The sequence below is a fragment of the Centruroides vittatus genome, unplaced genomic scaffold, assembly GCF_030686945.1.
Source record: "Centruroides vittatus isolate TY-2023 unplaced genomic scaffold, ASM3068694v2 contig_1907, whole genome shotgun sequence".
NCBI classification, from domain to species: Eukaryota; Metazoa; Arthropoda; class Arachnida; order Scorpiones; family Buthidae; genus Centruroides; species Centruroides vittatus.
The window spans coordinates 74,203-88,352 of NW_027121173.1; the positions used below are offsets into that span (position 1 = coordinate 74,203).

The 14,150-nt window shown below is 36.6% G+C and overlaps 1 protein-coding gene across 1 annotated transcript in view; it reads right to left on the reverse strand.

The window, feature by feature from the left end:
* Nucleotides 1-335: 335 nt before the first annotated feature.
* Nucleotides 336-14,150, reverse strand: part of LOC136970299 (ubiquitin-like modifier-activating enzyme 6) — a 68,743-nt gene continuing 54,928 nt past the window's right edge. The window contains exons 32-34 of the mRNA XM_067264712.1: nucleotides 6,247-6,334; nucleotides 3,252-3,346; nucleotides 336-605 (exon numbers count right to left, since the gene is read on the reverse strand). Coding sequence (XP_067120813.1) covers nucleotides 488-605; nucleotides 3,252-3,346; nucleotides 6,247-6,334 — 301 coding nt within the window. The 3' untranslated portion in view covers nucleotides 336-487. The remainder of the gene's footprint in view (nucleotides 606-3,251; nucleotides 3,347-6,246; nucleotides 6,335-14,150) is intronic.

Sequence of the window (14,150 nt, forward strand, 5' to 3'; positions counted from 1 at the left end):
AAAATATACCTGTAATGGGTTGCATTTACAATAATTATAATTAACAGATATTTCGTGACTGTATGAAGGCATGCGACAACGCTGGTTACTACAGTAAAACCTGCATAAACTGTAATCTCACAGAACCAAATATTTTTTCTGGTTTGGCAGGTTGAACAGTTTTTATTTAAACATAAAAAACCTTTTCTGTTTTAGATAGGTTTTACTATCTACATTTCAAGCATTTATTCCATAAAATAAATTGAATATTGTTCTGTTTTGTTTATGAAATATTGCATAATATTAATATGTATATAAATAAAAAAAAAATTTATTAAGAAGCTGTATTAAAAGAATTTGTGTAAAAATTTTCTTTTCTTCATTAACAAATGAAATTTCTACAATTACCAGTTACAAAGATTATACAGTGAAACCTGTATAATCACACAGTTTCCTGGTTTGGGAGGTTTTCGTCCCGGACGAGTTTCGCCGTACTTCGGCATCCATTTTAAAAATAATATAAAATAGAAGGCGCCATCTCTTCTTCTCCATTTTCGTCGTAAACGGACACGGACAGTTCCACGTGGTCTCGCCGCTCCTGATCGGGATCTATCAAAGATTTTATTCTGAAATAAAAATTTAAAATTTTAGTGTGTATTTATATAAAACTTTTCACTATTTTTGTAACTGTCAAATATAATTGATCATTCTTCACTCAAATAGTCTTACATATTGTTACACAAGTTTACTGTTATTAAAAACTACAAGAATGTAGTAAATATTTGTCTGTGGAAGAAGGTAATGGCAATAATTGCATGCCTTGTGTATAGAGGATTTGATCCCGGGATCCCGACCACTTTTTAGTCCCGAAATTTTCGGGATTAAGTTTTCCTGATCCCGAGATTTTCGGGATCGACATAATTTTAAAGAAGTTGCAAAATAGACTGCATGAAGTGAAACATTCAGTGAGAGTGCTCTTAACAGAATTACCTGCCTATCATTTTAATATAAAACTTCTTGTATTTTGAACTAAAATGATAGACAAGCAGTTCTCACTGGGTTACCTGTTAGATGACCAGGGCTAGATTTAACAATCAGAGGCCCGTGGGCACAAATACAATGGGGGCCCCTTTTAAGAGTAGGCAATTTGAAGATTTAGAAAATTTACACAAAATACTGTACTTTCAACTATATTTCATTTCAACTAGGAACTTGTAAATTTCATTTAAAAATAAGGTTATTGTAAACATACATATATTTTATTGTGTAAAACTAATTATTTAAATTTAATTGAAAAATACCTATGTAAAATTTTTTCCCAGAATTTTCCGATATGTTTCATAGGTTTTTTCCCTGGGTTTGGTTTTCTCCACCTGTGGCCCTCGCGATTAGGCCACACTAGGCTGTCGCGGTAATAGAGAAAAAAATTTATGTTTAAACATAGTTTTGTGGTGGCCCTGGGCACCGGCCCCAAATGCTCTTATGTAAATTCGGCCCTGCATAAAGGTTTTTTCAATTTATGTATGTTTAAAGAGATCTCACTGATGCTTGAAAAAGAATAACTTTAACATGAAGACTGAGTGATTTTACGTCTGGTTAGTCTGACTCTGTCTGATTAGTTAGAGTAATTTGATTAGCTAGGTGTATACAGTAAAATACATTGATTTTTGTCTAAATTTTGATTTGTTGATTAAAGAGCTGATTTCTGTAAGACTTTCTTATTTTTTTATTTTTTATTAACCCTCAATACTGAAATAATCCCGGGATCGACTAAGTATAATCCTGAAATCCCGGGATTAGAAATAAGGGCTGGGATCGAATTCCCTACTTGTGTATCAATAATCTTAGATGGATTACTTGGTTTTAAAAGTATATATGATTTTAGAACTGCAAGTGCAGTTATCTAGCTGGCATTGTCACTGATTTGGTTAAATTGCTCCTAAATAATACATTATTTTATATTCTCATACAAACTTTAAATGAATTTCTTTTACAGTTTCTTGGGAGTTTTAAATTCCAAAAAATGTCTGTATTTTTAAGACTTAATGTTTTATTTCTTTGCACGTTTGGTGTCTTTTTTGAAGAGTTGTAAACTCTCCTAAAGACTACAAGTCTTGGCAAAGTTATTTATCTTAAACAGTTGATTTTTTATGTTTATTAAGGTGTTTACATACTATTCACCATGCAATTGTTGAATGACTTTGTAATACCCTAGAGACTAGGTCATGGATGGTGAACCTTTTTGAGTCCGGGTGCCATATAGTAAGCATACTTATCTTTAAAAATGTTTATGCATGTCAAAGTTCTAGACTTTGAATAACCGTGTTTAAATAAATAAAATAAATATGCTTTAATTACAGTATATGTAAACAATCTAGTTGAAAAAAAGGATGATTGGGTAATAAACTGAAAGGATGATTGAAAAAGACAGATGATAAACTGAAATTGTACAATAAGTTATGTGTGAATTTGGGATTGTGTGTCATAGGTTAGCCACCCCTGGACTAGATAATCAAAAGAAAAGATTGGAAGCAGTGAGAGAAGTTTGCTAACTCTCACTTGCAGTGTTATTGATGCCATAGCCAGTGTGCAACGAGCATAGCCAAGTTCACAATGTCACTTAACTAAGTAACAAATAAACTCTTTGCATTAGTTCTCACAAATGCTGCTTTCATTGATCATCTGGTACTTCTTTTTTCACAATTTGTCTGTATAAATTGTGACTGTGACATGAATTGTGTGTGTTATATCTGTATTAACTGAACAAATATTGCTAACTGTTTGTGTTCAAGATACAAGATTAATCAATTAAATTTAACTTATTGATAATTTTTAAGCATAATTTGGAAGATTTATTTTCCATTCATTGTGTTATAAATATATTTATATCTTAAAGCTTGAAAAAATTTTAGTTTCTTTTGAGATAGATTCAGAAGAAAGTAATAAAAATTATGATACATCTTACAAGATCATAATACCAGTTAAATGTTACCTTCAAATGATTACACATCATACATATAAAATGGAGGAGACATCAAGATGTCAGCTATTATTTTTCAAAAACTATTGCTTTCAATTGTTCTAGAAGTATCATTCATGATAACATAACACAGTACTCAGTACCTGTTTCCTAACAATTGTCAGTCTTTGACCTAATCATTTACATCTTATTTTATAACAATATAGACTAATATCCATCCATTTTTACAAGTGGCTTGATACAATATAAAATTTTATCAACTAATTAAAATATACGTAAAATTTTTACTTACGTCTGCGACTTTCTTTTCTCATACAAAGGTATAAGTGGTAACCATAATATTTTGGAGCCGTAAACAATCATGGTTGGTTCCAAATTAAAATTTGCCTTGAAAATTAACAAAGTTTATTATTAGTATTGTGTGTCCAACACAGTATTTAGTACTATGCTAGACCAGGGTCAGAGCATAGCTTCAAAAAAGCAAAAATGTGATATTGCTGTGTGTGTGTGTGCACGTGTTTGTTTGTATTTAAAAATTTCTTGACTGATATACATCACATTACGAAAAACAACCATATTAAGCACATATCTAATTGTTAAGACCTAACTTTTCTAGATTTTTGTATAGGGAATGTGCAAGAGAGGACTACAATTACAATAAGTGATCTATCCATTCTCCATGATGCATTCTAAGTATTCACTGATTCTTCAATCTACATATTTTGTATGTTACAGAAGTTTGAAATAGAACTGTCTGTGATGTAAGTGACTTTGTTTGTCAATGAGATGTCTGGTGTGTTGTTATTACAGCTTAGTTATAGTATATTTTGTGTTGTTTTCTAAGACCATCTGCAGTGTGTATTTGTAATGCAATAGTTGAGTCCATAATAGTTTGTTTGTGTGCAGGCTTTTCATGTTTGTTGTTTACTTATGTCAATTGTAAGCTTTTATCACATATCTTGTGATATGTTGTTGTTTTATATGTGCACATTTACACTTTTATACCAAAATATATATCTAATATTAATAAAGAGCAAATTGTTTTCAGTTATAAGAAACAGAAGTATAACCATTTATTATGGCTAAAAATATTAAACAGGACAATTTTAAAATGGTCAATCATTTTTACATTTTCAAATCTTTCAACATCTCTGCTTTTGCTTTGAATCAAGAAAGATGAATTATACGATGATCTCACAACCTTATGAACTTTCTCTTTTGAATCTGTGTCTGATAATTAATTAATTAATTGTAAATAATTAATTAATAAAGTAATGTTAGTTTCTTTTATTATGGTGTGAAAACTTTGAAAGTCATTTTTCTACTGATTTAAAATCTTTATTTTCACTGATGACGACTGTTGAATCATAATTCATTTGTATAAAATAGATGAAAGATCACTTCATACTTTAATAATTATTATTCTTGTGTATGTCTGAATGATGGAATCCCAATACAGTTAACCTATACTATATACTTAGCAATCTTTAGAAAGGGAAATAGCTGGGATGTAGGTTGAAATACGTTGACAGCATAAAAAGCAAAAAAATTCTTTATTAACATTGATATTGCACAATGCTTATATTAAATACCTTTAATAAACAAAATTTAATGTTATATCTGCATGTGATATCTTATAAAGCTATTGCCGTAAACACTGTCAAGTGTATGGGAATAGCTTCATACTCTTTAACATCACAATTTAAAAAAAGTCAAATATTTTATGGGACATATCATAAACCTACACCTAGATTTTTGATGTTTCATGATTCTTGATATTGAATGATGAGTGCCTCCCGTTATATGCTTTTGTGCAACCATTGCACAAAGGTATATAACGAGAGGCACTCATCATGCAATGTTTTCCCTTGTTAATCATTTCTTTTGTCATGGTACAATGCACTCATGATAGTTACTATCAGTCTATTGACTTTCACTGCAATTATTAAGGACAATAACTTTTCTGTTATTTACTTCCTAATATCATTTCCTTTGTAGTAAAACCACCATCAGCCTTACTATTTTGCAAAAATTACAAATCTTTGTAAAATATTAAGGCTGATGATGGTTCTTTTCTTGAGAAAGTTCATACCATTACATCCTATATATTCTTAAATGATGAATCAGATGTTTCTTCTTTTTGGTGAAGAAACTGTAGTGTTGCTAATTATTTGGTATAATTGTAAAAGTAACTCATTTCCTTCTGCTGATTTATTGGCCATAATTGATTTAACTGCCAACATAATAGCAAAGGTTGCCAGAATTAAAGATGCAATTTATCTTATCTGCCATTTAAAATTATCACATTTGAGCTAAAATTCTCATACGTATACCACCATACACATATGAAATTATTATTCTTGGTTCTTTTGCAATTGAAGGAATTTGAGAATGTTGTTCTGGTTTGCTTCAGTCATAATAAAATACACAATGTCTTTGGCATATATATTGGTGTTAGACTCGTTAAATGAAGTGTTTATGTGATAATACCAAACTCTCTAAAAACGCTGACAAAAGAGAAAAGTGGTCTGTGTGCTGACAGAGCATACGAAATGCTGCTGGTTGGCAACTATGATACCAACAATGAGCTACACCAGCTCTCAAAACCTATTTAAATTTTCATTCTGCTATTTAATAAGAAAATAACAACCATCAAATTTGACATGTAAAGATGAAAATTTTATTAATCTGCAATGTATTTTAAGCATGGTTTATCTTTAATATTTTATAATGTGAGGTATTAACAAAATTTTATTTTGTAGAGCTATATTTGGTTACTTATATTGTTTCCTTTTTCATTTCTGTTATCCTAAGTTTTGGGAACTGCTTTTGTTTAAATCTCAACACTTCCCAGCTTATTAATCAATTTGTGAAATCAGATTCGTCCATCAGAATATTGTAAAAGTTTTATATGAATTAGTACAATATCTTTAATGTTTTTAAAAAATTAATGTAAAGCAGACAAGATATGCTTTAATATATACTTTGTGCTTGTCAACTTTTGTCATTCAATACTACAATAACATAAGGTATTTAAGATTTCCTCCTCTCCCTAATTGAGTTAATTCAAAATTCAACATATACAATTAATCTTAAGTTTAGAAAGTTTAACACTAGTAAATAATCTAGTTTTTTGTTTTTGTTTTACATACTCTAGTCCCTGGTTCTTTTCTTTTTAATAAGAGACTACAGTTATATGTTTCAGGTTTTTTTACCTAAAACATATAACTGTAATCTCTTATTAAAAAGAACTTTATACTTGGTACTTTATACAATAACAAACTTACCTTAAATTTATTTATAAACTGCTGTAATGTTTCTTCTTTTTGTCCATAAATATTCCAACAGTCCCATACTGTATAAGCTAAATCTTTTCTGCAAAATAACTTTTTTCATTAATTAAATAGCTAAAATTAAAAATTGTTTAAAATTTGTTAAAATGCTTCATTAAACCTTATAAAAACACACGTGGGTGTTAAAGCCCACATATGTTATTTCTTATACCATTCATCCAACTTACTAGTAAGAATTTATAAGGAAAGTATTAAGGAAAGACACAATGGTGTGACTTAACATTTGTAAGTTTCATGTAGAGAATTGTGAAATACATTGTGAAATGAAGAGAAAAAACAATCTGGCCATAGACTATTTTTTTTTTAATCTTAGAGGTAACATCAGATCAGACTGTAGATTATTTATGAACTGATCTGAGTTACATTTGGATGAGATAAAAATGTAAGGAGGTTTCATATTTTGTTTTTCAATATTTCTATGCCAAATCATTCTCCAGTTGTCTTTAGTCCCTTTAGAATAAGTCCAAAATATTTATTGAACAGAAATTAAATTAGTCCAGAGCCAAGTAGCAGTCTGCATTTAAGAAATTCATATGGGTTCTAAAGATTGATGATAATCCATATAAATTGCATAATATCATATACGAGGGCTGTTCGGAAAGTTCGCGACCTCGTCTGTATGCAGCCCTGCGATCAATTTAATTTTTGGCAGGAATTATTCAGCCATCTTTGCTAAAGATATGATACCAATTTCCGCTTGATTTGTCGTAAAGTTTTGCCATGACAGCTTAGCAGATAGTCAGTGTGCAAGTGCTTTGTCAAAAATGGAGAAGACGGAGACTTGTGCGGTCATAAAATACCTGACGAAAAAAGGGTTGACCCCATCTCAAATCAAAGCTGACATGGATGAAGTTTTAGGAGAGTCTGCTCCTTCGTACACCACTGTGAAAAAATGGACAGCTCTTTTTAAATCTAGCAGAGAGAGTGTGGAAGATGACCCTCGCAGCGGACGGCCATCAACTGCTGTCACTGAAGAAAATATTGACAAAGTTTACGATTTGGTGTTAGCAGATCGCCGTTTGAAAACGCATGAGATAGCTGAGAGAACAGGCATCTCTGTCGACCAAGTGTACCCCATCTTAACCAAAAATTTGGGTATGACGAAGGTCTCAGCAAGGTGGATGCCGCGTCTGCTGACCGCCGAGCAAAAACATGTTTGCACTTTGATGTCAAAGGAGTGTTTGGACTTCTACCAGAAAAATCCACAAAATTTCTTGCGTCGGTTTGTGACTACTGACGAAACATGGATCCACTACTACACTCCTGAAACAAAAGAACAGTCAAAGCAATGGAAACACCACAGTTCGCCACCACCAAAGAAGGCAAAGACAGTTCCATCAGCGGGGAAAGTGATGGCCTCAGTTTTTTGGGATGCTAAAGGCATCATCTTTATTGACTACCTAAAAAGAGGAAAGACAATCAATGCTGTCTATTACTGTGAACTTTTGGAAAAACTGAATAAAGAAATCGAAGAAAAGAGGCCACATTTGAAGAAGAAAAAGATTCTGTTCCACCACGATAATGCACCTGCACATTCCGCCAGAATCACCAAACAAAAGATAAACGAACTTCGCTTCCAATTAGTTCCACATCCACAGTACTCACCCTGTGACTTCCACCTTTTTCCAAACCTAAAAAAAATTCTTGGCTGGAAAGAGATTCCACTCAAATGACGAAGTCATCTCTGAAGTGAATGAGTATTTTGCACACCTTGACAAATCGACCTATTGTGATGCATAAAAAAGCTAGAACATTGCTGGAATAAGTGCATTGCTTATAAAGGAGACTATATTGAAAAATAAAAAAGTTTTAACATTATTTTGTTTGTTGTTCTATTTGAGGCCGCAAACTTTCCGAACAGCCCTCGTAGTTCTTTCTCAAATCATCTCAGTAATACAATTTATATTAATTTTATAAATGTATATCAGCCAAAACTATAGTTTCTGATGTGTTGTAGACCTTTCCAGAAGTATCTGTTTCAAATTTCAATGCAAATTCCATGTATCTTTGGCATCTTTGATAAGTATCACAAATAATATTTACATGTAAGTGCATGAAATAATATTCTTTTTTCCATTTGTTTTTTCTTAGCAGATACAGTAAATATAAATAATTCCCAAAATATTTGTTGCCATTGTAAATTCTGCATTACAATTCCTATTATTTAATTTTATTTTTCATTTCTGTTCGTTTCAAATGAAATTATTTTTCATACACTCGTGTAATTATACAGATTTTGATTGTATTTTATTTCATTATTGATAGACAAATATTTAAAGAATTGTTATACATGTGTAAAACAGAAAAATATTCAAATTTTATTTCTAAATAATCATTAATAGTTTATTATTTACTTAATAACTGTTACTTTAATTTAATCAAAAACACTTATTCTCACAGATGGCGGTTCGGAGGAGTTACGCGTTACGCGAGTGGATGCGAGTGGAGGAAGTGCATGGGTTCGACGGTAGAGCGGCGGATGATGACATTCGAATAAAGGACATTACAACGGATAAAACAATAACAAAGATTTATTAAAGCTAACTGGTCGATTACAGATACGGCGAGCGTCGGTCGCCTGAGTTCGGATTCGCGGAGGGAGAGTTTACAAAACTTCGGGTCATACCTCGGGATCCGGGTCGCTCTTCACAGTCGATACGATTTCGTGGATTTCCGGCGGTTCCCCTCGACTTTTTGGCCGCACGCGCACAGGCTAAGAGATAGACGTAACCGACCCCCCTTTTCTCCGTCGTCGCCCTTTTATTCTCTCGGTCACGAGTTTCAGGTTCGCCAACCCGCGTTTTTCGACTCTTGTTCCTCCTGATTCATTTTTTCTATCTTTTGACTCATATCCCTTTTCCTTCTACTCGCGCGGAAAGGGATGTATCATTACCGGCTAAATTCCGGTGGGTTCGAATTTTCACACCACCTTGGGCTTTCTAAAATCGAAGCTGTCCCTGAAGGCAGGTTCGATTTTTTAAACAGGTTGAACCCTGAACCTCATCGACAAATAATGTTAGAACAATATCCGCGAGAATATCCGGAGTAAAACGGATAGGAGGCTCACGAACTAATTTAAGTGGCTGCCTCTTCTCGACGGGAGACGTCCTTTTGTTCACCTTCCAAACCCGTGAAACGGAAGATAAAAGGATCCAAGAGTCACGGGAGACATCCGGAAAGACCGACGAATCAAGAAGCGGACGATGCTACTCAGTCGCGACAATGATTGACATGGTGAAAAAAAATTTTCCACGATTTACTTGGCGACATTGATAATTTAATGATTACGCGACAATCAAGGATTAATCGGCGCGCGTTACAATAAGCTGTTATGCTAAACCGACCACGGTGAGTGGGTAAATAACAACGGTGTTCCCGGAAGTAGGGTTGCTTCCTGGCTGGCACGTGGTGCAGACGTAGTTTTCTTTCGTCACTTGGGCACGAGAGTAAAGTTCAAGGTCTTGAGTGTTCGTTGTTCTCGCGCGTTATGTGAAAACTTTGGGTTCGCCTCGGGCTACAGCAACAAGTAGTGTATCTACTGGTAGTTCGGTTGTGTTGGTAATAGTTCTATGTCTGGCACAGATGTCGAAGTTAAACAGGAACTTGAGGGCTGGAGGATTCCGGTGAGTGGTGTCTTGATATCGTTTTGTTGTAGTGTGGCGGTGTCGTCGGGTATGAAGCTCGGAGCGGTGATTAATTTTGGTGGAGGGTCGTCATAGTCTTAGTCCGTTGCGGCGAGGATGTCGTCCTATTGGTACTCACAAAAGTTAATTAAAAACAGTATTTGAAATGAAAAGATGATTTGTTCTCGGATCGAGGTACACATTACAAAAAGTTATAACTGGGGTTACTCTCCCTCAGGTCGCTAGGATAATAAAATTCTAACTTAAATCTAAATGAGATAAGCTAACACGTTGGTCCAATTCAAAACGGTGGTTAACATGGTTAAATAAAATTCGAACGATATTAATATAACGAAATATAAGTAATATAATATTTGACTAATAGTAAGTAATAATATAGGTTAAGATGCGATATAAGATGATATATTATAATGGATTATAATAAGGACAAAACTTCGAAAGAAAGAAGTTGAACAAAGGATCTAAAAATGGCGGTGTTAATAGGTTTGAACAATGGTCCGTTGGTGAAGGCGGGTGGGATCGCTCCGGGGTGCTTCCTGTAAGGGTGTGTCGCTTCCCGGAAGCGGGTTAGTTTCTCTTTCTTGAAGACGGATTTCTTCAGGTCGAGTATCTTGCGATTGTTGTCGGCCCGCCGGAAGTTGTTGTCGGCGGCGTATAATCGATCGGAAAGTATAGAAGAGGCCAATCAGAATTACGGCAGCACCAAGGCAACTAGCAAGTATAGTGGATGGGTGCATATAGGAGGCTGGCTCGGGGTTTGCTGTCATTCGCAACAAATGATTGAGATCATATTTGACGTTAGAGAGAGATTGTTCAGCCATCTGGATGTCATAGTCCGTCGTGGATGAGAGTTTTTCCTGCATTGCGGGGTTCTTAAAATGGTTCAATAGGAGTTGCATCTCCGTTTGATTGATAATCTGGTCGATGGGTGGAATGACCAATTGGTGGGTCCACTGTAGTGATATAGTTGATTGGCCTTGGAAATGTGAGGTAAGGATAACTCCGGGCAAGGATCCGGAAGTATCCAAACAAACGGGAGTGCTTCTTAAGTGGCCGTTCGGCTTCGGTTTCTGTCGGTAGGGCGGCGGCGAGAAGAGGACGAGCCAGTGTTTGGTTCCGCTGGGGCCGCTGACTGGGGATGGCTAGCCTTCATTCCCTGCGCTCAGGGGATGACGGTAGACTAGTCGTCGGTGAAACGAACCGAGGGATGCGACTACGATTTCGACTGGGCCGCGGCATCACCCATGGCTGTTCGGGGACCGGGCCGCGGCTACGTAGCGCGTATGGAGGCGTACTCTCTGGTTCCTCAGTTTCCGATTGTTCGCGTTCTGAGTCCTCGTGCTCGGTGTCCTCTTCACTTTCCCTTTCTACTATTTCTCCCGAAGGGGGTTGAGTAGGGATAGAGGTTAAGATAAATTCGTCCCACGGGTCGAGATACGGGGATGGATCAAGCTCAGTGGGTGCGGTCAAGGTTGTGAGCTGATCATTATTTTGCGTTTGCCGCAGGTGGACTTCCTCGCGGGCGGTTGTTGGTTTGATTCGATCCGCGTGGACATGCATCTTACGTTTGGTTTCTAAATGTTCAATTTTAAAGTTTACCGGACCGAGAGCTTCGATAATTCGATAGGGTCCAGACCATCGCGGTGCTAATTTCTGCTTTAACCCTCTTGGCGTAACGACTTCCTTTAATAGAACCCTGTCTCCCACCTTATAACAGGGAGGTTTATTTTGTCGCCGGTGTCGTTCTTGTCGAGCTTCGGCGGCCTGTTCGGCCACCTGTTGAGCGGTTTGATGTGCTAATTTCATCCGTTGTTGTAATTCTGAGGCAAAATTGTCATCTATATCATAACGCACTTCCACCGGCTTGGTAACTATATCAAACGGATAGGTAGGGTCTCTACCATACAAAAGGAAGAATGGGCTCTCATTCATAGAAGCGTGAACCGAGGTGTTGTACGCGAAGAGAGCGTAAGGTATCCACTCATCCCAATCGTGTTGATCTCTGGCTACATAATGTGCTAAAATATCAATTAATGTTTTGTTAAATCTTTCCACAACGCCATTACTGGCGGGATGATAGGCGGTGGTGAGGAGCCTGTTTATGTTCAGAAGCTTGCATACTTCGGTAAACATTTTCGAAATCAGATTCGGAGCTCGGTCCGTCAGTAAGTGCGTCGGCGTCGAGTGACGTAATATAATATTGGTAACGAAGGCTTTCGCGATCGTCTTACTACTAACATCCGGTAGTGGAATAGCCTCAGCATACCGGGTAAAGTGATCGACGAAGACTAAGATATATTTATTCCCCGTAGTGGTGCGCGGGAGTGGTCCAACAATATCCATAGCGGTACGTTCAAAGACGTGTGAAAGGGGAGCAAATAATTGTAATTCGGCTTGGGCTCTGCGTCCGCGCCGACGATGTTTCGCGCAGCTTAGACAGCTTTGACAATAATTTCGTATCTCCTTGGTCATTTCCGGCCAATAAAACGACTTAGCTATTTTAGAACGCATCTTAAGTTCTCCCAAATGTCCAGCGATGGGATTATCATGGAAGGTATATAGGAGATAATCCTTAAGAGCGGCTGGGACAACAATTTGTTCCCACCAGTCGGACTGTCCTTTATTGGTGCCTTTGTGGCATAGGGCGCCTTCTTCATTGAGATAGAATTCATCTAAGGTAAGGCCGTTCCAATTTCCTGAGATTGCTCCGCTTTGCAATTGTTGGATAAGGGGTTTCCACCGCGTATCTCCTTGTTGCGCCTTCGCGATTTGCGTCAGGGAAAATATAGGTTCTACCTCCTGGATTTGCCGAATAGGGATACGGCTAAGAGCATCTGCATTTTTATGCGACTCTCCAGCTTTGTGAACCACGTCAAAATCGAATTCTTGGAGGAAGATAATCCATCGTGATAGCCGCGAATTGGTAGTTGAGTCCTTACAGTCTAATAACCAACGCAGAGGTCGATGATCTGTGAGTATCGTAAATTTTCGTCCATATAAGTAAGGTTTGAAATATCTCACAGCCCAAACCGTAGCTAAACACTCCTTCTCAGTCGTGCTGTAATTAAGTTCGGGTTTTCTCAGTAATCGACTTGCATAAGCAATCGGTTTCTCGGTGCCATTTTCCTCTTGGGATAATATGGCTCCTAAGGCAACATTTGAAGCATCTGTAGCAAGGATAAAAGGCTTCGAAAAGTCCGGTGATTTTAATAATGGAGTGGAGGTTAGAATGTGCTTTAGCGTCTCGAAACTTTCTTGTTGAGCCGGGCCCCATTCGAAAGAGGCATCTTTCTTCAATAAATCCGTTAAGGGTTTCGCAATTTTTGCATACTTGTCCACATGTCGACGATAATAACCAGTTAATCCTAAAAAGGATCGAATTTCTCGCTCATTTTCGGGCCTAGGGAAGTCTAAGACGCACTTTACCTTATCGCTATCTGGTTTTATACCCTGTTCAGAAATTTCATGGCCTAAAAATTTTATTTGCCTCTGCAGGAAATGACATTTTTTTGGTTTTAGCTTAATTCCGGCTTCGCCTAATCGTTGGAATATTTGTTCCAAGCGTTTGAGGTGAGTAGGGAAGTCGGGACTGAAAGTCAAGATGTCGTCCATGTAGACGAGGCATGTCTTTCCCTTCAGACCATGCAGGACAAAGTCCATGGTTCTTTCAAAGGCTGCAGGTGAGTTACGGAGCCCCATGGGGCACCTGTTCCATTGATAGTGCCCATCAGGTGTGGAGAAGGCTGTTTTCTCCTTATCACATACACTCAATTGCCAAAATCCTGAGACTGTGTCCATGGTGGAGAAATATTTTGCTTGGCCCATCAAGCTAAGGGATTCCTGCACTAAGGGCAGTGGATATGGATCTACTTTAGTGATTTTGTTTAACTTGCGGTAATCTATAACTAATCTCAAACCGCCTAGTTTTTTCTTAACGAGAAGCGCTGCTGAACTCCAGGGTGATGTAGAATGTTCGATGATGTTATTCGCTAAAAGTCCATCGATTATTTCATTTAATTGCTGCCGTTGCGCATATGGAATTCGATACGGGGGGGAGTAAACGGGCGCCGCATCGCCGGTATCAATTTTATGTTGCACAATATCACAATACCCCAAATCGTAATCATTAACGGCGAAAACGTGTCGATATTTATATAATAAGGTTAAAAGCTCTTGGTGTTCATCTTCCGGGAT